The sequence below is a fragment of the Rhipicephalus sanguineus genome, chromosome 1 (genome assembly GCF_013339695.2).
Source record: "Rhipicephalus sanguineus isolate Rsan-2018 chromosome 1, BIME_Rsan_1.4, whole genome shotgun sequence".
NCBI classification, from domain to species: Eukaryota; Metazoa; Arthropoda; class Arachnida; order Ixodida; family Ixodidae; genus Rhipicephalus; species Rhipicephalus sanguineus.
In genome coordinates, this window is record NC_051176.1 from 96,302,941 (window position 1) to 96,330,589 (window position 27,649).

The 27,649-nt window shown below is 46.5% G+C and overlaps 1 protein-coding gene and 2 non-coding genes across 3 annotated transcripts in view; 1 reads left to right on the forward strand and 2 right to left on the reverse strand.

Moving 5' to 3' along the window:
* The window catches only part of LOC119375139 (xaa-Arg dipeptidase), a 66,979-nt gene that overhangs the window by 15,190 nt on the left and 24,140 nt on the right, over nt 1-27,649 (forward strand). The window contains exon 2 of the mRNA XM_037645366.2: nt 18,811-18,956. Coding sequence (XP_037501294.1) covers nt 18,811-18,956 — 146 coding nt within the window. The remainder of the gene's footprint in view (nt 1-18,810; nt 18,957-27,649) is intronic.
* On the reverse strand, nt 5,653-5,724 carry Trnap-ugg (transfer RNA proline (anticodon UGG)). Its single transcript has one exon. It is a non-coding gene; the product is annotated as a tRNA-Pro (tRNA).
* On the reverse strand, nt 5,919-5,990 carry Trnap-ugg (transfer RNA proline (anticodon UGG)). The gene has a single exon. It is a non-coding gene; the product is annotated as a tRNA-Pro (tRNA).

The following is a 27,649-nucleotide window of genomic DNA, read 5'->3' on the forward strand; positions in this document are numbered from 1 at the left end:
ACGGCGGCCACATTTCAATGGGGGCGAAAGGCAAAGAACACCCATGTGCTTATGTTCGGGTGCACGTTAAAGAACCCCAGTTGATCGAAATTAATCCGTAGTCCCGCACTACGGCGTGCCTCATAATCATACGGTGGTTTCGACACGTCGAACTCCAGCAATTATATGTTATCGTACTTTCACGCATGCACTGTGCAGTGGTATCACGTTTGCTAAAATGTTGTAAAAATTAACCTCCATGCTTTATATTGCTTGTTGTATTGATAAGTGCTATAAGTTCTGTGTAAAACTAAAAACGCGTGCTCTAGCCAAGTATGTTAACGCTGAAAAAAGTTGAATTATTGGTGTACAGTCTAAGGTGTTCATTAAAACAAGACTGTTTTGTGAAGCGGGACTTACTGTATTTATGACAAGCAGATCGTGCGCAAACGTATACAAACAACACGAGACACACGGAAGTATGCGGCGCACCGCGCACACGCCGAGCCTATTAAAAAAAAAAAAACGCCACACACGTTACTCAACACATAGAACAAAAACAATGAACGTCACTCGTGTGTTGCTCGCATCAATCCTAGGTACAAGTAATTGCACGCGACTGGCCGAGATCGGTAGCACTGGATAGTCTGGTCTGAGGCTGCCAAGTGAGCGCGAAAGGGCAGCCGCTCTCCGCAGCACGGAATCACGATTTAACTCGGCGTGCGCATGCGCGCGCGCGCAAGTTACGTGGTTGAGGAGAAAAGTTTCTCCCTTGGCGCTTGCCGCAAGAGGGCGCGACGAGTAAATCGTCCGCAAAGGAGAAAGTCGCGGCTCCGAAGGAGGAACGGAGCCCGTTGCTCCATTCTCGCTCCCTTTTTTTTTAGAGTGTGCATCTTCTGCACACTCATTCGGGACATACATAATACATGTAACATGTAAAACACTTTGGCGACAAGAAACACATTACACACTGCCAATTTCGCAAATATTGAGTCTCCTGCCTTCCCACATGGTTGTTTACGCCTGAACCCGTTCAGCTTGTTCTGTCCACTGCGTATTCGCATCTTGGTAATATTGCAAAGGCACGCCAAGGTAACTGGTTGGGGTGTCGGTAAACGCTATGCTTTCGAAAACTGTCCGGCTACTACTCCACTGGCCATGCCAGAAGCCTAAGATTTTTTGCCAGTTTATGGCACTACCCGTGCTACTACAGAATTGCCTAGCATCTTTAATTGCCTCCCGAACGCTTTCTTGGTCTGTACAGAACAGCACAATGTCGTCTGCGTACGCTAGTAGTTTTACCTCTTGATTTTTTAGACGATAGCCACTGATATTTTGGTTTTCACATATCTTTAAACAGAAAGGCTCAAGAAAAATAGCAAAGAGCAACGGCGACAGGGGACACCCTTGACGCACTCCTGAAAGCACTGGTATATTTTCACTCAGTCGTTTATTTATTATAAGTTGAGCAGAGCATTTTTCATAAGCCATGGCGACACCGTCCTGAATGATTCCCCCTACATTGATGTATTCTAACGTGGCCATAAGAATGCTGTGAGCAACTCTGTCGAAAGCTTTTTACAAATTGAGCTGTACCATTGCAACGCACCCGAGGCTCGAGTCGCACTCCAGTATACTTCTAGCGACGTGAATATTAGTGAATATTGTTCTCTTCTTTATTCCGCAAGTTTGGTGAAGACCGACTATTCTGTTAATAACAGACTGTAGTCTTTTCCCTAGCACCTTCATGTATATTTTATAATCCACATTCGTGAGATTTATAGGTCTATATCCCTTTACTGACTGTAGCTTAATTGGGTCATTTGTGTTAGGTATTAGCACAAAGTGACTTCTTCTAAATGACGGTGGTAGCTGTTTAAATTCGTATGGTTCTGCTATAACACTGTGAAGCATTTCAGTAACTTCCCTCTTAAACTTTTTGTAGAAGAGCGCTCCCAGCCCATCAGGTCCTGGCGACTTTCCGCTACCAAGGGTTTCTGTAGCGTGTAAAATTTCAGTGACTGAGATGGCCTTTCGAGTCCCTCTTTCACTTCGTCATCTACCTAAAAGAAGCACCAGAAAGGTATCTACGAACTCTTCGGATACCTTGACCCTTGACCTGTCTGCCTAACAATGTCTGGTAATGCTCAACATAGGCTGTCTATATTGTACTTTGGTCTGCCGACAAGGCATCGTTGAACCAGATTTCTTTATTACGGTTACTTGATGCGTAACCCTTCTCTTCACTGAACGCGCGTTTTGTTGGCGCTTCCCCTTTCCATAATCGCTCCGTTCGTGCCCTTATCACTGCGCCTTGATAACGCTCCGCATCCATCGCTTCAAGTTCGCTTTTGATAGTTTTTATTTTTGTACTAAATAATCCCGGTACAGTGCACTCGGCGTTTTGAAAGTAACCTAGCATGTTTTGCAATTCTTTTTCCCTTTGTATTGCTTTGCGGAGTATCACCATCGTCCTCTCGATCGCAAGTTTAGCTTTACTTCGTTTTAAAATTCTCCCACGCCTCCGCTGTTTGACACAGCATCCTGTCTTACCGTTTGGATTTTTGTAGCGTTAGCTACACTTGCCTAGCCGGAGCCGATTTTGCATGGATTCTCATGAGCCATGCTGCGCATGCGCAAGGATCAGTGATGTCACACAGCTGGCTCACCGCTCTCCGCCACCGCGCTCTCAGCCACCGCCGCCCGCGACTCGCCGCTGCTGGTCTGCGCGTTCGGGAGGAGTGGCGTCGTAGCCGCGGCAGACACATTGGCGCCGGCGCGCGCGCAGACTCCGGCACCGCCGCGCGCGACTCGCCGCTGCTGGTCTGCGCATTCGAGAGGAGTGACGTCGTACCCATCGTAGACACACTGGCGCCGGCGCGCGCGCGCGCAGCTATTCGCCTTCGCTGTGCAGTCGCCGTCTGACACCGCGCTGGAGCCGCGTGATAGCGCCTCTGACTGGCAGGTGGGTAACGCCATGGAGAAGGAGTACGCAAATGCTGCTCAACGGCGCAGAAGAGGCGAGAAGCTTATCTCATCAGATCCCGAAGTAGTTGCCTGGAAATTAGCGGTTCAGCGTACGAAGAATGAACAGAAGAAGGCTAATAATCCTAGACAATCTGCAAAGCTAAGAATAATCAGCTGAACTTTTGCTAACGCTACGTATATCCTGGCATAGCCGAGCTAAGCCACTGCAAATTTTTGCCATTATAGCTCTCACGAAGCATTCATCTTTTAAGATATTATCATTCATTTTCCAGAGTTCCCAGTTAAACTTCGACCCACTCTATTGTTTCCCGACCGTAAACGCCACTATGCTGTGGCCGCTAAAGCTCACATGTTTCACTGCGTAGTTCGTGAGCATTGGTACAAGACCCGCTGACATGTACATCCGGTCTAGCCGAGCATGGCTCTCCCCTTGGAAGTGAGTGTAAAAAACTTCATTTCCACTTCAGATGTTTCCGACATCGGCACACTCAAAATTCGACATGATTTCATGAAGCCTCGTTGCACACGTATCTCTACCTCTCGTATTCTGCACACGATCTTCCGGCATGCAAATAATTAAAATCTCCTAGGAGAACCACATTTCTGTCAGGTGTCAAAAGGTTGGCCACATAATTAAAAAATGCATTTCTTTCCTGTACGATGTTTGGAGTATACACACATATTATTCGCCAACATACATCATGTAGAGCAAAATCACACAGTATAAATCATCCATCCTGGGTTGCTAACACACTTTGTTCAACAATACCGACAGAATTACGCAGCATTAAATAACACCCCCCCCTGGCTTGCCCACTGCATGACATACGCAAACATTGTACCGTGATTTAAACGTATCAACCATTTTCGTTGTTTGCTCTTCACTTTCAATCTTTGTTTCTTGGACAGCAAGAACGTCTGTGTCGTTTTCCATCAACAGGAGATTTAATTGCACTTGTCGCCGCCTGGCCGTTAACCCTCGAACATTAAACGTGGCAATACGAAGTGCTACACCATTATTACTGGCCATGAAAACAGAAGAGAGAGCTGAACGTACACTCGCACTACGGATTATACTGCAAACAAACTTGCATCGTTCTGCTCTCCCTTCATGTTTGACGCATAGCTTGTAGGCACACCAGTTCCGTCGCAAACTAGCTATAAGGTCAAGAAGTTCCGCACGAAGACCGTCCACAACTGTAGACCACTCCCAGAGAGCGACCCCGCTGATGCGGGGCAGCCAACGGCGACTTCCGCTTGTCAGGCGGAATGTTCGGTTTTGGTTTCAGGGTTGCGCGTCTGAGAAGGGTAGCTTTGGAAGGAGGACCCTCACAGCTACCGTCATCACCTTCACGTCCATCTCATCCCTCTGAAGGATCCCTGGGCCTCTTTGAGCTCGCACCAGTTAAATCCATGTCGTCAACAGGCTCTTCAGTAGCGTCTACTCCAGAGGAGCTTCGAGGTGCCTGCCCTTTAGTAGCCACCACATTTGGACGTACCATGGACGCCTCCGCTCGCGGTCCGGCTTGACCTTTGTTGTCTTGACTCTCGTCTTTTCTTCCGCTGGACTGACCTTCTCCACTAGCCTTCAGGTCTGACCTCCCCTGCAAAGCAGGCGAGTCGCTGCTCCCTCCGGAAGATGCTTCCGCGTCGGCCTGGTCCATCATGTGTTCCTCTATGGCGTCGCCCCTGCCAGATCCGGTCACGTTGGCGTAGCTCCTCACGCACTGGGTCTCGTCGTGGCCGTAGCGACGATAGAACCCACAGCATGGCACACGGCACTCGCGCCGGATATGGCCGGTGTCGTGGCACCGGAGGCAGAGCGGGGCTCTGCCAGGCAAGAACACGAGTGCATGGTCTTCACCCACTCGTAGCTGATGTGGTATGTCTTCAATGCTCATGCCAGCTTTCAGGCGCAGCGACACCAGCCTAGTGTGAGAGCCTTTGTCCTCGCATTCTGGAACACACCACTTCTCCCTGCATATCTCAGTCACGGTGCCGTATGACGCTAAGGCTGTTCGAACGTCCTCCTCGGGCGTCGTGTGAAGCAGCCAGTACATCTTCATCCTATTGTCCTGGTGACAGGGGTCAATGGCGACGCACCGGTGGTCCTTAAGCTGAGCGTTTTCGCCGACAGAAGCTTCTTCTTTTCCCTCTCCGTCCTTGAATGTTATTGCCCAAACGTGGTTCATATGATACAGCCCTAGGGCCGTCACCTCCGGCATCAGCTTGAGACGATCGAGCGCATCGCGAAAATGCTCAACTCGGTAGGGGCGGGCTATTAAATCACCATGCAAAAACACAGTATTGCAAACAGTTGTACTTGATGGAAGCTGGGGCAAAACGAGCTGATAATCCTGTGTCGACGTTTCCATAAGCATGATACCGCGACCCGGCTGGGCCGCTGAAACCGCCCTTTTCGAGGAGCGTAACATTCCGCGTCCGTTGACTACGGTGGCCGGAAGTGCGGGCCCTAGACCAGCGAGCCAATGACACTTGCTCAAGCTGGCGCGTGACCAGTATCGTAATATATTTGACGATTGAAACGGAAGACAAAAAAGTGGGTCTTTGATCACAACTGGTTTGAGCCTAAAAGGCGAAGAAACAATAAAGCTATAACTTTTCCCTTTATTTGAATATACAATTGAAAGTCGACAGAATTACGAAAGAAAAAGAGAGGACGACGGGCTCGTCCGGGATTTGAACCCGGGACCTCTCGCACCCAAAGCGAGAATCATACCCCTAGACCAACGAGCCAGCCACACTCGCGCAAGCTGGCGCGTGATCAGTATCGTAATATATTTGACGATTGAAACGGACGACAAAAAAGTGGGTCTCTGATCACAACTGGTCCGAGGCCAAAAGGCGAAGAAACAATAAGGCTATGACTTTTCATTTTGTTTGAATATACAATTTCAAGCCTACAGACTACGAAAGAAAAAAAAGATGACGGGCTCGTCCGGGATTTGAACCCGGGACCTCTCGCACCCAAAGCGAGAATCATACCCCTAGACCAACGAGCCAACGACACACGCCGCAGATTGGCGCGTGACGAGTATCGTAAATTCTTTCCTGACTGAAAAGGAAGTAAAAAAAAGTCGGTCTCTGTCCCTGTTTTAGTGTTGGATAGTCGGGCAATTTGTGGTTCAATGAGCAGTTAGTTAGGCTTAAATTTCTAGATGAAGTTCGAACTCTGCCTCGAAGAGGAGACGTCGCTAAGTTTAAACTACCCGAGGAGATGGAGACACGATTATTTGTGGACCCCATAACCCCATATCTAGAAATATTCATCCCGTCAACAACAAGGGCAGAAGAGACGCCAGGGTCAAATGCATTCTTGGTAAACTGCACCAACAACAAAACTCCGCTCTTTTTGTCGATGCAACTAGTTATGCATCGGGCTACCGTTACGCTATTGCCGGGGTCGATGAGACGGGCAAATTAATAAGCGCGGCATCACTAAGAACGAGCTCAATTCATGCCGCCGAAGGAGCAAGCATGGCACTGGCAATTACAATGAGGAGAAGCTCCACGATTTTCTCCGATTCCCGAACAGCCATTCGGAATTACTCAGCCGGCTCCGTATCAATGGAAGCATAAAGTTACTTCTAAACAGTCCCAATACTCATCAAAGGCTGCAACCCTAATGAGCAAGCTCACTCTGCTGTGCGAGATCTCGCATGCAGTGCACCAGATCAAGAATTGCTCCAGGATGACTGCGGCTCCTACAAAGAGCCTCTTAGCACTTTTCATGAGATCACCTCACACTACAGGGACGGCAGGAGATTCCCCCCCCCCCTCCCCGATCAGAACCTTACCCGAGCTCAGGCAGTCACATTAAGATTTATTTAAACGAAATCCTATCCCACAACCTTTGCGCTTAACAAAACTGACGGGAATTTTCCCGCGGAATGTAAACGTTGTGGACACACTCCATGTCTATTTGATCATATGTTCTGGCTGTGCCCCAATCAAAGGGCCTCGGATCTCAACAGTGAGGAACACTGGAGTCGGTGTATACACAAGTGAAGTCCTCTAAAGGTTTCTTCGATTTGTCTTGCACTGCCTGCACTAGTTCTGGAAAGTGCCGTGGCGGTGCGAAGCGGTGCTGTGAGCGCGCAGCACCGGTTCAGCAAGTACCGGTGCAGCCGCGACACTACTGACACTACCACGCGGCGGCTGCCACCAAAACGAAGATGCAGGTGCAGGCCGTGTTGGTCGAACAGCCGACGCGGCGTGTATCGCTGGTGCACTGTTTACTAAAAACACTGCCGCGGCGGCACTCTTCGTAGTTGCCGTATGGAACTGCTCGACCGTATGGAACTGCTAGATTCTGCAGCGACGACGATTCCGACAACAGCGACCCTCACAGCGACTCCCAGGAGGAATTTGACGGTGTATGCGTTTTGGTTGCCTGCATGCTGGTTCGTGAAGATGTAACTCCTGTTCCCGGGTACGAGAACGTCGTCGGCAGGTTCCATGAGTGTGATTTCAAGAGACTGTTCAGACTATCTAGAGAGACGTTTTACTGGTTCAATGGAAAATTTCGTTGGTTTCGGCGTTCTATGAAAGTGCGTGCGAGGCCACACAACAAGAAAAAACCAAAATATCTGGGGTCCTGTGACCGACGCTAAGACGGCAAAGTTCAATTATCCAGGAAAGTGTTCGCTCGCAAATTTGCGCTCAAAGAATTTTACTGACGTCGCCACTTTTCATCACGCTAGGGAACGAATGTGCAATTCTTGTAAACCATTAAGACACATGTATACACACGCTCGCACGAGGAATGCATTTTTAAAGAAGAGTTGAGATCTGGGCCAGTTGGTTGATGATACTTGACGAAAGCCAGCAAAAGAACGGGACACGAGAAAGAGGCAGACAGACACACCAGCGGTGTGTGTGTCTGCCTCTTTCTCGTGTCCCGTTCTTTTGCTGGCTTTCGTCAAGTAGCATTTTTAAACTCAAAAGTTTTTCTAGAAGACTTCCTATCGCCTCAGCTTCACGATTTCGCAAAGGCCAACTGAGAGCGCGGCTCGCGACTCGCGCCACATCTTTTTTTTTTTTTTGTACCATTCGTATTGCCGTCAAGTACAGTGAATTTTTCTGCTCACGAGAGATGTTAAAAGATCCGCCTTAATAGCTGCCGAAAAGACGTGGCTAAGATTGCCCGTCGGAGTCAGCAGTTTAACTAGCGTTTGCACGCCCAGAACAATAACACGCAGCGTCTTCTGCTCTAAGCTTGGGAGGGGGAAGGGGGCGCACGCCATGCTGCACTTCTTTGCACCTCCTCTTGAGCGAGTGCAGGCCGGCAGAGAACTCGTGCAGCACTACGCTTGCATCTTGACAAAACGAGGGAACCGGTGCAGAGAACGCGCGCGGCACCAGCAAAACGAGGAGGACGATGCTGCACCCGTTGAGCTGGTGCCGCCAGTGCAGCCAAATCGAAGAGACCTTAAGATGAACTCCCGGCCGTCCGGTCTTGCGATGTCATGCCTGTTTCTAACTGCGCTGAGGCTAAAAAACGAAGCGAAAAGAAAGCTATAACACTTCGTTTTATTCGAACAGCCTTTATTGATTCAGACAGAGATATGAGATACAGACATGCCAGCCAAGCACAGGCTGCCATGAGAAGCAATCAATGTTCATGCACGTGCGTCAGCCTTCCTATAACCTAAGCAGCCAGTGCGGTTCCGCTTTTTGGCGTTCGTACACCTGAATTATGCTGTTAAGAGATTTCATACAGCGCGGTCACGCGCTAGAATTGGCACGGTTCCTTGGCTCGTTGATCTAACTTGCTTTGCCGGTCGACATAGATATCGACCAAGGAGCTGATGACGCCTGCGGATCGTGGCGCGTGACCAGCATCCCAAGATCTTGGCTGACCAAAAACGAAGACAAATGAGTGGAGTATTTGATCACGCTTGGGCTCAAATGAGAAAACGTAGAAAATCAAAGCTACGCGAACCATTGCTTTCATTTGAATATATCAGAAGACGCCGACTGACTGCGAAAAAAATAATAATGGGCTCTTCCGGGACTTCAACTCAATACTTCTACGCCAAGCTAGAATCATATCGTTAAACCAACTAGCTTTTTTTTTGTTTATGATCTTTATTTCAAGCATAATTGAGGCTTGTCGGAAACCTGAATACATACGCGAGACATTAAGTCTCATGTACTTGCATGGCGACGCAGACATACACAAAGCCCTATGGACTTTCCACGCATCCTGAAGTGTCCAAGTCCGGCAACGGGATTTTGCAGTGAACACTAAAATGGTACAATAAGGTTGATGATATCTGGGGTTTAACGTCCCAAAACCACGATATGATTATGAGAGACGCCGTAGTGGAGGGCTCCGGAAATTTCGACCACCTGGGGTTCTTTAACGTGCACCTAAATCTAAGTACACGGGCCTCAAACATTTTCGCCTCTATCGAAAATGCAGCCGCCGCGGCCGGGATTTGATCCCGCGACCTTCGGGTCAGCAGCCGAGCGCCATAACCACTAGACCACCGTGGCGGGGCGGTACAATAAGGTTGAGAGCTGGGCTAGTTGGTAACTGATCATTATACCTACGACTGATCATTAAACAACACTACAATGTAGCGCTATTTGCGAGTGTCGTGTCCTTACTATTCCTTTTGTCCCCGTCCAAAGTGCGGTACTAACCACATAGGTGTAATGACTAAAATAGTAGTAATGACCAACACGTTACCAATGCAGAATGCAAGTCTGGCAGAAGTTTTATTTCTTCATATGTTGAATTGGAATTAAACGGTTTGCAGAGGAAACTAACTTGGCATTTCGCTGTCAGATCCGTGTCTTCCACAGGCTATGCGTATCAGTGAGTAAAAAAATGCCCCCACCTCCCCGAAGGGAATCGTGAGTAAATGCGAATGCATTTCTTGCACCGAGAGTACACGGCGTAGTAATCGCTTCACTCCATTTATATATACGTGCGAGCGAGCGGACGGGAGAGTGGGGCGCAGGGAGGAGAGAGAGCGAACGGCCGGAGAAGGAGCGGCGAAGCACTGCACCTACCCTCTCCTACACTCTCTCTCCACACACGCGGGAACTCCGCCGAGCTACCGCGATGCGAGCGCCCTCACACGCCAGAGCGCGCTCCTCCTCTCCACTCACTCTCCGCTACTCCGCCCGCACCACCTGCTCCGGTTGCTAGGGCTCGCATTTAAAAGACATTTAAAAGGATGGCTGATCCATCTGTCATAGGAATTGGTATAACACGAAAGTGAAACGTGTTGTCACAGAAGTAGTTGATTGTTTATAGTGCATTAGTATATGAGAGCTTGTGCAATGTAGTGTTGTGTGGCAGCATAGCACCGCTTGGTATGGACGCATTCACGTTGACGCCTAGTGGCACACCTTCGTACCGACGACTAACGCCCATGATCATGCGGTAGCTGAAGTTCTTAACGTATACGTGGACACCGCATATGGCGAATCCCGCGGAAAGATGACATCAACAAGCACATAATAAACACTGACACTCGATATGCACTCCTTCAAAACGTCGTGAAACGCGAAGAGAAACGCTACGTGCGTCGTGTCTTCCCTCCAGTCTGACTATTAATTATCACAGGGCGAGCGGGAAACGCGGTGCGACAGCCAGGCGAGCGTCGGAGAGCTATTTTTCGATATGGATGGATGCCATGAGCGAGGCTTGGGCTAAAGCCACTACCTCGCAGTGTGCTAAAGCGTTGACGAAATTACACTTCCATTGGAAAAGCGCCGAATGGGACGGTCGTAGCAACGGCGCGTCTTTTTTTTTTTTTTTTCGAGCCTGGTGGCACACATGTCATCGCCCCGTTATAAAGGGAACGCTCATAGCATCCATCCATTAATCCAAGAGCACTGAGAGGAAAGTGTGAAAGGTAAAAGGCGCGTTCATGTAGCCGCCTCCGTTATGTGTTTGGCGGTAGCTCAGTGGGCAAAACGACCGCAAGCCATCGTCGCGTACCGAGAGGTCATGGGTTCGACTCCTGTTAACGGAACTCTTTTTATTTGCCATCTGATGGCGTTCATTTTGCTGACGTATTTCCGTGACGTATTATGATGACGTACGTCATGCAAGTCTTGGTGGACCCCGGCATAAAACACTTTCATGTTAAAAGATCGTCGATGCAACAAGTTGCACCAAATGTCATAGAGAATGAGCATACAGGTACACGATTTTTGAAGTGTCCGTTAAAATATAACCCAAAATAAGAGGCATCTCTGCAGCTTTTAAAGTGATGTTAATTGCTTCAGGTACGTAACAAAGGTAAAATCAGTCACATGGACGACATGAAAATGCCTCTTCAACGTAAGCGAGCCTTTCCAGGTAATTTTAGAGCCCAGCTCTTAGGCTTCCGTTCCAGCGTTGAGCGGCGTAATGCGCAACGAGTGTATCTTTTAATGCTTCCCACCCACTGCAAAGTGCTCAGCCATAATTCTTCATCGTCATCAGCCACACGCGGCATCAACGAAGTGCACATAATACCTTATAGATGTGCAGCGGGTACCTCGCTTATCCGCAGAAAGACGAAAAGTGGCGTAGTAGGGCCTGTCCTGCTTCATAAAAATTATGATCTATGACGTAGTCGATACCTTGCGAAAAGCCAAAACTCCAAGCACAGTTGCCTTGCCCCAACACGAAGCTGCGCTCAGAATTCGCGTTAGGCAGTACCGTAATCGTGGCTGAATTTTTCAGTCTTCATGACCATCATTCTCGGCCTGTTTTAGTCCACTGCAGGGCAAAAGCCTCTCCCAATGGTCTCCAGTTTACCTCATCCTGTGCGAACTGATTGAATCTTATCCCTGCCAACTTCTTAATTTCGTCCCGCCGTCTAACTCTCTGCCTTTCTAGACTGCGTTTTCCATCTCTTGGTATTTTGTTGCTCTTACTGTCCACCGGTTGTCTGTCCTACGCAATCCAGATCCATTTCTTTCGCTTGATGTCAACTAGGGTATCTGATACCTTGACATTACTCCCCTCACTCTTCGTTCCTTTGCACGCCGCGTGCTCCTCAACTTTTTCTCTAGTTGCTTTGTGATCCTCCATGCTTGAGCCCCATATGTTAGAACTGGCAGTATCCAGTAATTATATACTCTTTGCTTTAATGACAGTGGCAGATTTCCTGGCATTATTTGGGAGTGCCTGCCGAATGAGCTCCACTCCATTCTTATTCTTCAGTGAATTTCCTTTTCGTGATTAGGCTCTCCTGTTAGCACTTCTCCTAGGTTAGAGCACAACACGGGCGGCCGGGCCGGGTAATGTAGCTTCCACGGCGGGCCCGGGCCGGGCACGGGTCTGAGGCTCCGGACTTAGGGTCGGGCCCGGGTTTGAGGTGGTTGGCTTGGGGTCAGGCCGGGCTTGGTCTTTGCTCCGTTCTTAAGATTGCCCCGCATACGTTGTGCATACATGTATGTTCCGCATGTTTCATCTCGAAAAAAAAACGTTTTTTTATGAGGGGCAAGCTATTTGTCGAAGTCTTATGAGGGACAAAAATATGTACTGAACTTCTATTGTTTCTTGCATATGGGGCTACTTCATTTATGTGAAACGAATGAGCTACAAGTAAATAGACCAGGCGCTTATATAATTAACATATCACCATTCAGCGCTTTATTTGCACTAGTTATTATTTTATATCTGAAATGTTATTTTGTAATCGCAGCAATGAATGTAATATAATAAATTGACATCTATAACTTATCATCGCAAGAACCATCAGAGAGTTCCAAAGAGGAGAAACGTTCTTGAAAGTTCCAGTCGTCCACTAAACGGTCTGTGCGTAGTCTCGTTACATAGAATCACTATAGAGAAACATTTTTTTTTCCGTGGCTCCATCACGGCTCCCAGTGGTCCCATGACGCGAGATGGACATGCACAGCCTACTTTGTGTGCCCACATTGTGAACGCGTGAGCGTTCACAATGTGAGCACACAACTCCGCCATATGGTGCGACAGATACATGATAACGCCGGAATAGCATTGCAATGCGCAGGGGTAGTATAGGTCTTTTAACAAAGGTGTGGGGCGAAGCATATTCGCTTCACCAATTATTCTGCTAGAAAAAAGACAATTAAGACTTCCGTGCCGGGAGGTGTCCCCTTACCTCAAACCATGTGCACGCAACGAATAAGCGTCGAGAAGCGTATTCGCGCCTTTGTCACCAAACTGGAACCAACCCCGATAATAGATCGGTATCTCTTCGCTCATCTCCTGCCAGTGTTACCCGCGTAGTCCAATGGCCACCTTCCAGCGGTACAACATCGCTAGGAAGGCATACACCAATATGAAAAAAAGAGCACGGTACAAACCGAGTATAACGTACACTGCTGTAACCTGCAACGAGAAGCCCACAAAGACGAGTTTTATACAATACGATATTGAACAGTGGCATGACGCTCGGAAACGAAACACTAAGCGATGAGCTGGAGAACTGTATTCATTCTGCAGAGGTCCGGAGAGACATCCAAAATTTGCTCCTGTGGTGAAAGTCTTAGAACAACGAGTGCCGACGCCTTCACAACTCGTAAGGCAGATTTGATGCCCCCTCGCGGCTAGCGCAAGCAGTGAGAGAAACTTTAGCGCGGCCGGATAAATGATGCCCCAGCCCAGGTTGTACTTAAAGCCGGAATATCTCGATAATTTGCTTGTTTGCACAATAACATCTCAGGAAATAAACTGTAAACTGTGCCGCAAAAATCTTACAGACTGCAAATACTAGTAGTGAATGATACACGAAAAGAATAGCATCACAAATAGTTTGTTTTTTTCCCCTTTCGGCTATCCTTCCGTCCTTCAGAAAGTACACGAAGTGCACGAGGTTCGTTATAATTTTTACGCAGGATTGGCGTATTTACAACAAAAGTAAGAAATTTGGGATTTTTCCTTTATTTATCTTGCTGTGTCAAGGTGCCACTATGCTACTACAGCGCTAGTCCTGTTACATCTGTCTCGTCCTTGTAGTTCTCGCGCTGTTTTTTACATGAAGGTGCTACTATGCTGAGGACAGGTGCTAAAAATCCAGAAGGGTGCACGATTGGGTATGTTCGTAAAACATCCTTTAAATTTCAATAGAGAGGCAATAGAAACAGAATGGGAAGAGAGTGCTCTGTTTTCTGTCCCTTTCGTTTTTTATTGCGCAGTAAAACTGAAGTCCTGCTACAAATCCCTTTGTTTGCTACAATATCTGCTACAAAACGCCCTTGACGATTCTCATGAGCATTTGCCCAAAACGTAGGTACAGTATGTCGCTGAGGAACAAACTTTCATCGTACCCAGTATGTCCGCTCAACTACTTCCACAGTGAGCCCCCTTTGTTCAAGGAATTACTGTAGGTTAAAGTGTGCTTGTTAGCGAAGCATGCGCCAACGAAGCACATATATTTGCTACCTAAAACGTTTTGCTGTGAATTCCAAGTTCGGGCAACACCACTAGATTACCGGGCCCGTACTCACAAAAAAAAAACCTTACGCTGAAAATTTTCGTGAGAGAATATTTCAGCCAATCACGATGCGGGACATATCATTAGCGAAGCCGGCTGACCAATAGGAAAGTGCACTTACGAAAGAGAAGTTTTGGGATTCGGCCCATGGTTCTAGCCCCTGTCGGGCCCGATCTGAGGTCGGGCCGGGCCGGGTTGGGTAGTTTAAATTTTTCTCGGGTTCGGGCTGGCCCCGGATCTCGCGTTGTGTGACCGGGCCGGGTTCGGGCGGGTAAACTTGAACGATTGCCGGGCCCGGGCCCGGCAATCACGGCCCGTGCAGTGATCTATCCTAGGTATGCATATTCTTGTACACTCTCCAATGTATGGTTTCCAATCGTGAACTCCTTTTCGTTCGCCAGGTTATTCAGCATTATCTTTGTCTTCATCATATTCATTTTTAGACCTACTTAAATACTTTCTCGCTTTAATTCCTCAGCCATTTTTTTTTTTTTGCAGTTCGTTTCCATCGTTACTAAAGAGAGTGCTATGTCATCTGCAAATCGTAGGTTGCTGAGACGTTCTACGTTAGCTTTGATTCCTGATTCTTCTCAGTCAAGCTGCTTAAGTACTTCCTCTAAGCATATAGTGAACAACATTTGGGATATATCTGCTTGTCTGACACCTTTTTTTCCATAGTTTTATCACTTTTTTTGTGGCGAAGTAAGGTGGCTGTGAGGTCTTTGTAGATGTCGGCTAAGGCATTGACACAAGTTTTAGGTTCTCCTTGTAGGCTTATTGCTTTTAAGACTGCTGGTATCTCTACTGATTCGAATGCCTATTCGTAGTCCATGAAAGTTAAATAAAGGGATTTTGCTGTATTCAGCAGCGTTCTCCATTACCAGTTTGAACACATGAATGTGACCCTGAGACCAGCTTGTTCTCTAAGCTGGTTGAAGTCAAATGTTTCTCTTACCCGGTTTGAAATTACCTTTATAAATATTTTGTATATCCCTGAGAGTAAGCTGATGGGCCCATAATTATTTGTTTTCTATGCCTCCTTTCTTGTCTATTAGAATAATATTCGCATTTTTTCAGTTCACTGGAACCGTTGTTGTTTTGAGGCACTGAGTGTAAAGTGTAGCAAGTTTGTTCCAAATAAGTTCTCCTCCGTCTTTAATAAGATCGGCTGTTATTCTGTCATCGCTAGCCGCATTGCCGCGTGGCATACCGCGTGTGGCCTTTCTAACCACGTCGGTAGTTACGTATGGAACTTCCGTACATATCTTGTTCGTCATTACTTTCGCTCGAGGGTGGATGAATTATTTTCGAACTAAATAGTTCAGCATATGATTCATCTGCCACCCGAGCTATGTCATTGAATGTTTTTATAATATTTCCCTGCTTGTCCTTAAGAGCGTGAATTTTATTCCTTCCTAAACAAAGTCTCGTTTTTGCTGTTCTAATGCTGCTGCCTTTTTTAGTGCTGTCTCTATTGCTTTGACGCTGTAGTTCTTTATGTCACTGACTTTATTCTTGTTGGTCAGCTTTGTTAGCTCAGCGAACTCTATTTTAGATCGTGAGTTAGTCTCCTTCATTTGTTGCCGTTTCTTTATTAAGTCTTTCGTGCATTGGGAGAGCTTACCTACTGCTTGCCTTGGCGCTTTACCACCAACTTCGATTGCTGTTTCAGAGATAGTCTACTTACTCTTTCGTTCATTCCCTCGATGTCAGTATTCTCCTGTTGTTTTAAATCTCCCTATTTGTTCTGGATTGTTATCCTACAAGCTTCAGGTTTTATTCTTACTATACGGCTAGTTTGGGTTGTTTGTCTTTCTGTAGCTAATCTTGCTCGCGATCTACTCTAATGAAGCGCTACCTTCACCCTTACTAAACTATGGTCACTGCGCTTTATCTTGTTTATGACATCAACGTCATTTACTATGCCTGGGTTGCCGCACAGGATAAAGTCTGTTTCGTTCTTTGTTTGTCCGTTGGGGCTTTTTGGTGTCCACTCCTTATTTCTACGCTTTCGGAAAAAGGTGATCATTATGCGGAGCCTCTCCGCTCTGCGAATTCTACTAACATCGCTCCTCTGTTATATTTAGAGTCAGTACCATAGTTACCAATTGCTTCTTCCCCATTTTGTTTTCTTCCTACTTTTGCATTCAAATCTCCCATGATTATGGTGTACTGGGTACGTCATTTTCTCATTGATAGTTCGATATCCTCGTATAGTTGTTCTACTTCTCCGTCGTCATGGCTTGATGTTGGAAGGAACCTGTACGGATTTGAGTTTGTATCTCTTGTTTAGTTTTATCACGAGGCTCGCTACCCTTTCATTGATACTAGAGAATTCTTCAATGTTGCCTGCAAGGTCTTCGTGAATTAGAAATCCCACGCCACATTATTTCTTATCAGGGAGTCCTCTATATCAGAGGACGTGACCGTTAGTTCGTGCCGTATATGCTTCCCCGGCTCTTCTAACCTCACCAAAGCCAATAATATCCCAGTTAACATTTTCTAACTCCTCAAGTAACTCTGCTAGTCTAGCTTCGCTTGATAAGGTTTTTGTGTTAAACGTTCCTAAGTTCATTTTCTAGCAGCGGCCTGTTCAAGTTCAGAGATTATTGGTATCCTCCGCTGCTTCCGCAGATCACGCTGCTCGCGCATCACATCAGGAAGCAAACATCGTTCCAATTCCGCTTTCAAGGACAGACGCTGCGAGGCAAATTCGTCAACTGGCCCGCAGTCTCACACTGACGGAGTGGAACGCACCAAGCATAAGACATACCAGACTACATCAACTGAACCCTTCACTGCAACTCCGACCTCCATCCGGCCTTCATCGACGCGAAGCTTGGCTTCTATATCGCCTTTGGTTGAGAGTTGCTTTTACGAAGGCATATACAATGTTAATCGGAATGACTGACAGTGCGGCATGCGATGTTTGCGCCACCGAAGAAAACATCGAACACTTGCTGTGCCACTGCCCTCATTTTGCCTCGGAGAGACAAGTACTTTCCAACGCACTGCGGCGACTGGATGATCGACCAATTTCCATGCAGATGCTACTACAGCACCGTCCACATCTCTCGACGGCCCACAAGGCAGTGAAAGCACTATTGTGCTTTCTGAGAACGACGGGCTTGTGCGAACGCCTCTGACTTGTGGTGCAGTCCAGCACGCTGCAGTGAATGCACTGCATCTTTTCTCTCTCTCTTTTTTTTTTGTCTTCCCTCCTCTCTATTTCTAGTCTTTCTGTTCCCCTTCCCCGATCCCCCAGTGTAGGGTAGCCAACCGGAAGTGTTTCTGGTTAACCTCCCTGCCTTCTCCTTTTTTGTTTTCATTCCTTCCGCTGCTTTACAAGTTCGACCGCCGCCGTGGTCGGATGTTCGGCAGCCGCTGGAGTCTGAGGGCTAGGGTGTAGTGTGTTTCAGTATGTAATCTAAATTTACGAAAGAACGTTTTTGTGGATGGGTATAGTGGCATTTTCACGCATTCGATATAGAACAACTTGCCCACGAAGGCCAAAGCGTTTTGCACGATAACGTGGTGGCTGGAACATCATACATATATTATATTTCTGCAAAGGTTTTCGTGTTACATAGTGCAAATAGACATTTGGAAACCGCACGCATTTCACCCATAAATTCCGCATTTGTGTGCCTTTTGTTTGCCGCGTATCTCGGTATCGTGCAAGGCACGTATCGTAGTGCAGAATTTGGCGGGTGATATTTGGGTGCAGTGTCCCTGCAAGTATTTTTCACAATAACCTGCTTCTCGCGTTCTCTCCTCGTACGCCAGTATCTGTACAGTGGTACCGAAATGATGGTATCGCACGGGCCTTGGTAGTGTGTATATATGCGTATGTGTGTGCCTGCGTGTGTATAATGTGTGTGTGTGTGTGTGTGTGTGTGTGTGTGTGTGTGTGTGTGTGTGTGTGTGTGTGTGTGTGTGTGTGTGTGTGTGTGTGTGTGTGTGTGTGTGTGTGTGTGTGTGTGTGTGTGTGTGTGTGTGTGTGTGTGTGTGTGTGTGTGTGTGTGTGTGTGTGTGTGTGTGTGTGTGTGTGTGTGCGCGCGCGCGCCTAACCTGCAACGTGTGTTTGTGTGTGTGTGTGTGTTTGTGTGTGTGTGTGTGTGTGTGTGTGTGCGCGCGCGTGTGTGTGTGTGTGCGTGTGCGCGTGTGTGTGCGTGCTTGTGTGCGTGTGTGTGTATGACCAAAGATATAAAATAAATATACATATCACATTGAATTATGACTAAAGTTTACGCGTCTCTAATGCCTGCACGCTAGTCGCACTGATTTCGAGTAACCGCGTTTGCTACCTCTTTCACGTTCTTCTGGCAATTCCAGCCCCTGTTTCCTTGAAAGTACCTACCTGTACAAGTACACCATACCCCTCCAGGTCCAACTGTAGCTATCATGGCCGAGTACGACGCCTTGCCTGAAATAGGACATGCCTGCGGTCACAACCTCATCGCCGAGAGTGCAGTTGGCGCCGCCATTGCTGTCATGGAGGCCATGAAGACAACGGACACCATCCGTGGCAAGGTGCTAAGCAAGCAGATTTTTAGTGCCTATGTTGACTTCAATCATTTGACGTGTATTCGACAAGTTCATAGTTACTATCGCATGTGCACATTAGAGGGATGGAAAAGTGGTTGTTCGTTTTTAAGATATACTAGAGGGCTAGTTCGTCATTTATAAATAAGCTAAAGCGCTGTACTTTGGAGAACAAAGATAGTCACCTAATTTGGATAGTCGCAAACGTGCATCAAGGCTTCCCACCTCTATTGGTAACAAAGCAACATGGAAAAAAAAGACAATATATCCATGTGAATACTTATGTTCGCACAATACGCCCATGGCAATAAGTGCATGTGGCCACTGGACCGTCAAGCTCTTACCAAAGAAAAGGACTTCAGAGCTAGTTCTCAAAACCCACAATGCAGCACTCGTTTTTCTACCGTATCTGAATGCTATAGACATGTGTGCCCGCTATATGCACGTACTGCGACATCTATTGCGCACGCGATGGATCTTCTCTATTTTAACACGAAAGTGTTTTATGCCGGGGTCCACCAAGACTTTGACTATGTATTTCCGTCACGGAAATACGTCAGCAAAATGTACGCGATGAGATGGCAAAGAAAAACTAGAAGAAAAACTTCCGCTGACCGCAGTCGAACCCACGAACTCTCGGTCCGCGACGATAGCTGGCGGGTGCTTAACCCGCTGCGCCATCATCGAACACATGAAGAAAGTTTCACGAACGCACCTTTTACTTTTAAGTCTCACACTTTCCTCTCATAGTGTTATTGGTTCGCGGGGTGGTGTCGCCGTCTGGAAGCCGCAGAGTGAAGTAATGCGTGACCTGCGCGATTAGCTCCTGCAACACGTCGTTGCTGCAGCCGTCTCGTTCGGCGCGTTTCCAAAAGAAGTGTATTTAGTCAACGCCTTAGCACACCGCGAAGTGGCGGCTTTAGCCCATGCCTCGCTCATAGCATCCATCCTTAATAAAAATAGCGCTCCGACGCTCGCCTGGCTGTCACACCTCGTTCCCTACCCGCACCGTGAGAAATGATGGCCAGGCTAGAGGGGAGACACGACGCGCGTCGCGTCACATCAAGCGGTGCTACATCTGCCAAACACCAACAGACATTGTGCAAGTTCTCGTATATCAGTGTAGAATGAACATTCAACAACTTCTGTGAGGACACGTTTCACTTTCGCATTACAAAGGTTCTTATGACGGAGGGATCCACCATGTTTTGTTCTTGTTTTTTTTTTCACTTTAACAGCCCCTGCTCTTGATCTAGAACGCTCTTTTTAACACGAAAATGTTTCATTACGGGGTCCACTAAGAACTTACTCATGGCATGCCTGTCGTGAAACCAACGTCTATAAAAGAGCGGGTATGTAAGAAAGAAATTCTGAATAATAAAAAAAAATTTGGCAGCGATACCCGTACGCGGAATCGAACCTCTAACTCCACGGCATTCGAGCACAGAAGCGGGGCGCGCCGCCCACAACGCCACAAACGCTTTCTTTTTTTTCTTTATTGCCAGTAGTACACAATGTACAATCCAAACGTGGCACATAACGCATACAAGTACATCCTACGAGAAAAAAAGGAGAACATGCCATCAGTCCTGCTTACACTGGGGTTGTCAACTAAAGGTCCTTCGGTGCTACCAGAGGTTCTATCCTCGACAGCCGTTCAGATACACACTCATGCATGACATTTTCTATGAAGGTCTACATATTTTTTCTAAAATAAATTCCCGCTGGCTTAGCGTCCGTGTCGCAGTAGTACCCAGTCATCCTAGCCCCCCATAAACAGTGACAGCTATTCAACATCATGAGACCAAACAGGGCTCTATCGTCATTCTTTGCCGCCAGATACCTAATTCCCTGTGGATACAATTGAAAATCTTGATTGCTCTTTACAATACGTAACAGAAGTATATTCCTTCCCAACAGTGCAGGAGAACAAGATCTATGGTTTCAGGTTTCTTGCAAATCAACCGGTTTGAACCCCATGTTACCAGACAGCCCGGTTCCTCAATGAATGTCTTTGCAAACACTGTTCCCGTGTGTAGCTTGAAGGGGTCATGAAGCACCCCTTGGGCTTGTTGAAGAAACACATCCTGCGGAAAGCTGACACGGCTATGAAATGCTCAGCCAAATATTGCAGCCGTGCGCGCCGCGTAAAGGCTGCAAGCGGAGCGCGAAGTTGCTGTTTTCTAAGGCGCCCTCTTTTCAAACGGAGGCCGGTTCTCACTCTCGTTGGTGGGCGGAGCGACTGCCGGTTGACGTCGCGTATCTGCTTCTCCGCGTCGCAAAAGACATAGCATCCTCATTGGCTGATAGTCGACATAAATCGAGAGCGGCGTTCAGATCAGATGCGCTTCTTGCCACGGGGTGCTGTGTCGGCGCCGCACTCCTCAGTCTGCTAACTTTTCACGGTAACCACACTCGCGCACGCGAATCCCAGCGGGAGAGCGATCGCGTTTCACGACGCGCGCTGACGTAACTTCTTTCCCCCGTGCTATCCCTCGACGTGTAGCTTCCAGTGCGCTCGTCGGGACGAGAAAAGAGAGAAAGCGCTGAGAGCGTGCGTCAAACCCCGTAACTCCGCTCGTTCTTGACGGATTCTAGAAATATTTTGCGGCAATCGATTCGGGAGGCCGTAAACTCCGATACTGAGGTCCTTAGATCATTACTTGGAAAAGTGGTTCATGACCCCTTTAAAGCAAAAGGTTTTCGCTCCCGTAGGCACCTGCAGTGGAAGGTCTGGACATTATGTCCAGAGAGAGAATAAGATGTCCAGGCCTTCCATTATTTGTATATGGCTCTATACAATGGCACTGGAAAAACAATGTCACACAGAGCTTTATACAATTTTTTTCCTTTCAACACCACAGAGATACTCGGAAGAAAAAGGAACAAATAAGAAGAGAACACTATCTACAACTTCTTTCAGACAGCCATGCATTTTCCACGGCATTATTAGTGCTGACAATGAGTTCCTGTAAGGCGTTGCTTAACCTGAGCTCGCGTACCGTACGCAAAAATGGATCACTGACACCACAACAAAACAAAAAAAAACATGGTTGGTCCCTCCGTCATAGGAATCGGTATAACACTAAAGTTAACCCTGGCTTCACTGGAGTAGCGTATTGTTTATTTTACTTATGTATGAGAGCTAGCACCATGTCTAATGGTGTTTGGCAGCTATTGGCTTCGAGATCGAGCAGAGTCGCCGCCTGGCGGCTTCTGGCTGAACCGCGCCTAGTGTGGATTGCTCCATGCGTCGTCTGCTAGCCACGTTGTGTTTGCATGTGCGCATACGTCATGCAGATCCTCAAAAGGCGGTTTGTTCCGTTGCGTTAGTGCAACTTTAACCGCTCGTACGTATGCCTAATACGATGTAAAGAAGCATTTGGCCTTGATCGACTGTATATGTACTGTAATAAGTTTAGTGAGTGCACTTGTCGAAACGTGCTGTGTGTGGTCGTCGTACCCTCCGTTCACGAGAGTCACATCAGTGTAGGTGCCGCTCTGTGGTTCAAGCGCATCGCAAAAACTTGGCGTTGCCCTCAAGATGAGAAGTATTAAATCTCATGTGAACATAGCCTTTTAGTGGCTCGGTGGTAAAAAAAAAAGGCTCGCATGTACTTCCGCGTTGTGGAGGTGTAGAACTTCGGGACTGTTGTTTATACGTTACGCGACGAGCTTTAGTTGCGTACGGTCCTGGTATCACTAGAGAGAAATATTTCTGTCAAGTCACATCTGGCACTTCGGTACTTGTATTGTCCCCTAAAATGAACAGAAAATGAAATGACACGGAAATCGCATAACTGAGTGGCCTTGCGCAATTTTGACTTGTGGCGAAATTTATGCAAAGACATCCGTGTACTTAGATTAAGGTGCGCGTTAGAGAGCCCTGATGGTCAAAATAATGCAAACGGCGTACTTTACATTTATGTCGTAGTAATTTTACGCGAAGCCACATCTCTTTTTCTTTACAATATCTTGAGCGTTAGTGTTGCGTTGTTTAGATTGACGGAAGGCAGCGGACATTATTCGTATGAAAAAACGTACTTTGGTCCCGTGAAATCACCGGGCTTCTGTTCCATTACTGTCGTGCAAGTAATCAATCGAAGAAATTTCCGTGCTGCCATGCATTACCTTTGTGTACTGTTACTGGAATAAAAACAAGCGTATGCGTGTTTGCAACATCCACTGCGATAACGCCGACTGTCGCCGAAGGAGAGCAACCCGTTCGTTGGCAGAATGCGCTTCCCTCACAAGTAATAGTAACGTTCGGCGTGCATCGTGCATTATTTCGGGAATGAAGAGCGCACATATTACCAGAAAGCTGCAGTCAACGCATTTTGTTTGCCGGAAATCGGGTCAAATCGCTCACAACGAAGCGCTGTTGTGCACGTTTGTATACGCGCCGACAACCGCCTATCCACACTAGCGCGGCGACGGTGCTGCCACCTGCAGCCTGATCTCGCGGCGAATTGGCCGCGAGATCGAGCAGAGTCGCCGCCTGGCGGCTTCTGGCTGAACCGCGCTTAGTGTGGATTGCTCCATGCGTCGTCTGCTAGCCACTTTGTGTTCGCATGTGCGCGTACGTCATGCAGGTCCTCAAAAGGCGGTTTGTTCCGTTGCGTTAGTGCAACTTTAACCGTTCGTGGTCGATTCCACGAAAGATCGAAAAACGGTGTATATTTGATGTTTCCGATTTTCCTGATAATTTTGTATGTTGTGCACATATGACTGCACAGCACGAAATCGCAGTTCGTTTTCAAATAAAAATTTTTTTCAACACAAGAAAATTCGACAAGTGTCGCCGGTTGACGACGACCATTTTACGAAGAGTGCGTTTTCGTAACTTCGGAACCATGCTGGCAGCTACTCAAGCTATATATTACAAATATCTTTCTTTTGAGCGGAAGTAGAAGTAAAGAGGAAATAGCTCTTATCATTTCATGGAATTCTGAGCACATTATGTATTTTTAAAAATTCACGAAAAACGCTGCGTTTTTGAAAATTAGTCAAATTTGGGACGCTATGGCTACTTCTGTGAACATCTTGGCTTGTTCATATTTGCAGTATGAATAGGCCTTTATGTGAATAATGAACTTCTGCATTTGTATTTCTCTAATAATTTTCAAAGTAGTAAATTTTCATGCTCGAAACACCAAGAAGAGAAAAGTGCTCCTCGATTCAAAAATCTATAATAAAAAAAACCCAATCTCAATTTTGTTCAAAGTCCCCCAAAATGTTCTCAAAGGACTGCAGAATGATATTATGAAAAAACATGTTGCATCATTTTTATTAGAACAAAAGCAGAAAATGTCAAACATTGTGTTTCTAGAGCGTGGTGGCTACTGCGTAAAGGACATCTCTAGTAACAAGAAAATACAGTAACACGTCTTTTCTCTTCTCTGAGCTTCGCTAAACAACAGTAATGATCTATTGTCGGAAAGTGGGATCTGTTTTGTAAAGAAAACAAGAGCGGTCCAATTAAATGCATTTGCGACACCACTTATATTCCTCGTCGACGGGCAGCACGGACATTTTGATTTCTCTAGATAATTTTTTTTTTAGTAAATGCGCTTATATAAAAGCAACAAAGCTAAACGCGAAATTTGTGTAGCTGAGTCGATCATGCATTGTAAGAATGTGAGAAATCGCAAATGGCGACAGTGGTGAACGGCGAGTACCGCAGTGCAACCTATAAGCACAACAGCCACACATGGTTTGCCAGGCTTTGTCGCTCTGCACGAGAAAATGCTGGGGTGTCGATTGCGTTGGTTACACGATACATTTCTCACCGCTCGTCGCTCTCCCACCCGGTCTCTGGATCCGCACCGTGCGGATCGGGCGGCGGATCGAGTGGCCCGCGCTACACGCCTTCGTGTAAACGGAGTAGCATGCGTTACGCGGACAGGTGCAAAGGGCGGCGCGATAGACGCCCGCGTGAGCACACGACAGCAACGAGCACGGCTGTGCCAGTCAGCCAAACACCACCTGAGATAGAAGTTAAGCATCCAAATTGTGCTTCGCTTTGATGCCATCACTGTCCTACGCTCTGAAGGTGGCTATGGGTAGGCGTTATAGCCATGACCGATATATTGTACGGACTGTCTCATGGTGCACAAAAAGAAAATTCCGCTGCAGTGGAATTTTCGTTATGTAGAAGATATCGGATCGAGTCTCTTTTGCGGAGGGTCATGAAGTAGGATGCGCGCTCAATTCAAGAGGGAGACCAGATCTGCCAGCACTGCTTCAAGAGATACGAGGAGATGCAAAACAAAGCAGATGCAATGCAAACAAAACGTGTTTTGTCCGTGGCCAGAACTGCTGCCACCAATCTTCACGTAATCGATTCTTTTTAAACTCTGCATTGATCACATAAGGTTTGACAACGTACACATTTGGGCCAACAAAAACCACACCTCTTGGCGACCGCGCTCTTCAGAAATTCATTTCCATTCATGAAGAGACCTTGGCTTTTATACTAATCTCTCAATTCTGGCGCACCACATCATCATAAGAGACGCATGGAGGGAATGCGTTCTTTAGCACTCAAGATATGAATTATACTCAACTGAAATAGATGAAAGAAAAGGAGGCTACAACTGAAAGTGCCTACTGTGGACTGAGGGATGTCTAACACTGGCGTGAAGTCGCAAACCACGCGAATGCATTTAATTGGAACGGTCTTTTTCTTTACAAAACAGTTCCCAATTTCCGACCATAGATCATTACTGTTGTTTAGTGAAGCTCAGAGAAGAAAAAAGACGTGTTACTGTATTTTCTTGTTACTAGAGATGTCCTTTACGCAGTAGCCACCACGCTCTGGAAACACAATGTTTGACATTTTCTGCTTTTGTTCTAATGAAAATGATGCAACATGTTTTTTCATAATATCATTCTGCAGTCCTTTGAGAAGATTTTGGGGGACTTTGAACAAAATTGAGATTGGGTTTTTTTTTATTATAGATTTTTGAATCAAGGAGCACTTTTCTCTTTTTGGTGTTTCGAGCATGAAAATTTACTACTTTGAAAATTATTATAGAAATACAAATGCAGAAGTTCATTATTCACATAAAGGCCAATTCATACTGCAAATATGAACAAGCCAAGATGTTCACAGAAGTAGCCATAGCGTCCCAAATTTGACTAATTTTCAAAAACGCAGCGTTTTTCGTGAATTTTTAAAAATACATAATTTGCTCAGAATTCCATGAAATGATAAGAGCTATTTCCTCTTTACTTCTACTTCCGCTCAAAAGAAAGATATTTGTAATATATAGCTTGAGTAGCTGCCAGCATGGTTCCGAAGTTACGAAAACGCACTCTTCGTAAAATGGTCGTCGTCAACCGGCGACACTTGTCGAATTTTGCTGTGTTGAAAAAAATTTTTATTTGAAAACAAACTGCGATTTCGTGCTGTGCAGTCATATGTGCACAACATACAAAATTATCAGGAAAATCGGAAACATCAAATATACACCGTTTTTCGATCTTTCGTGGAATCGACCTCGTACGTATGCCGAACACGACGTAAAGAAGCATTTGGCCTTGATCGGCTATATATGTACTGTAATAAGGTCAGTGAGTGCACTTATCGAGAGAGCTGTGTGTGGTCGTCGTACCCTCCGTTAACGAGAGTCATATCAGTGTAGGTTCCGTGCTGTGGTTCAAGCGCATTGCAAAGTGCACTTGGCGTTGTCATAAAGATGGGAAGTATGAAATCTCATGTGAATATAGCCTTTTAGCGGCTCGGTAGTTTTAAAAAAAATGCTCTCATACACTTGCATGCGCGTTGTGGTTAGGTGTATAACTTTGGGACTGTCGTTTATAGGTTACGCGACGAGCTTTAGTTGTGTACGGTCCTGGTCCCACTACAGAGAATTATATCTGTGTAGTCACGTCTGACACTTCGGTATTTAAATTGTCCCCTAAAAAGAACAGAAAATGAAATGACACGGAAACAGTAAAAGTGAGTTGTCTTGCGCAATTTTAACTTGTGGCGAAATTTATACAAAAACACCCGTGCACTTAGGTTAAGGTGCGGTTAAAGAGCCCTGATGATCAAAATTAATCCAAAAGGCCTACTTTACATTTATGTCGTAGTAATTTCACGCAAAGCCACATCTCTTTTTCTTTACATTATCTTGAGCGTTAGTGTTGCGTTGTTTAGATTGACAGAATGCAGCGTACAATATTCGCATGAAGAAAACGTACTTTGGTGCCGTGAAATAAGCGAGCCTTTGTTCTATTACTGTCGTGCAAGTAATCAATCGAAGAAAGTTCCGTGCTGTACCTTCGTGTACTGTTACTGGAATAAAAACAAACGTGTGCGTGTTAAACGTTTCCGTAGCGCTAAAGAGCTGTAAGCCACGCAGCTTTCCTCAGTAATGCTATCAACTGTCCTACATTTCATGGAGAACTGAATAAGAAATGCAAATGAATATTTGAGCACGCAGTGCACAAAGTACTATTTGAACTCTTCGTGCAGGAATACGGGCTTTCTTTTTGTTGTGGGGCATCCAGATGAACAAGAAGTAAATAGTTAATCCAGTCGCGCTATACAGCATGCGTAGTAGGTGGAACACAAGCTAAACATGTACAAGTAAAACAACAAGAAAACGTCATCCATTGCGATAACGCCGTCTGTTGCCGAAGGCGAGCAACCTGTTCGTGGGCAGAATGCGCTC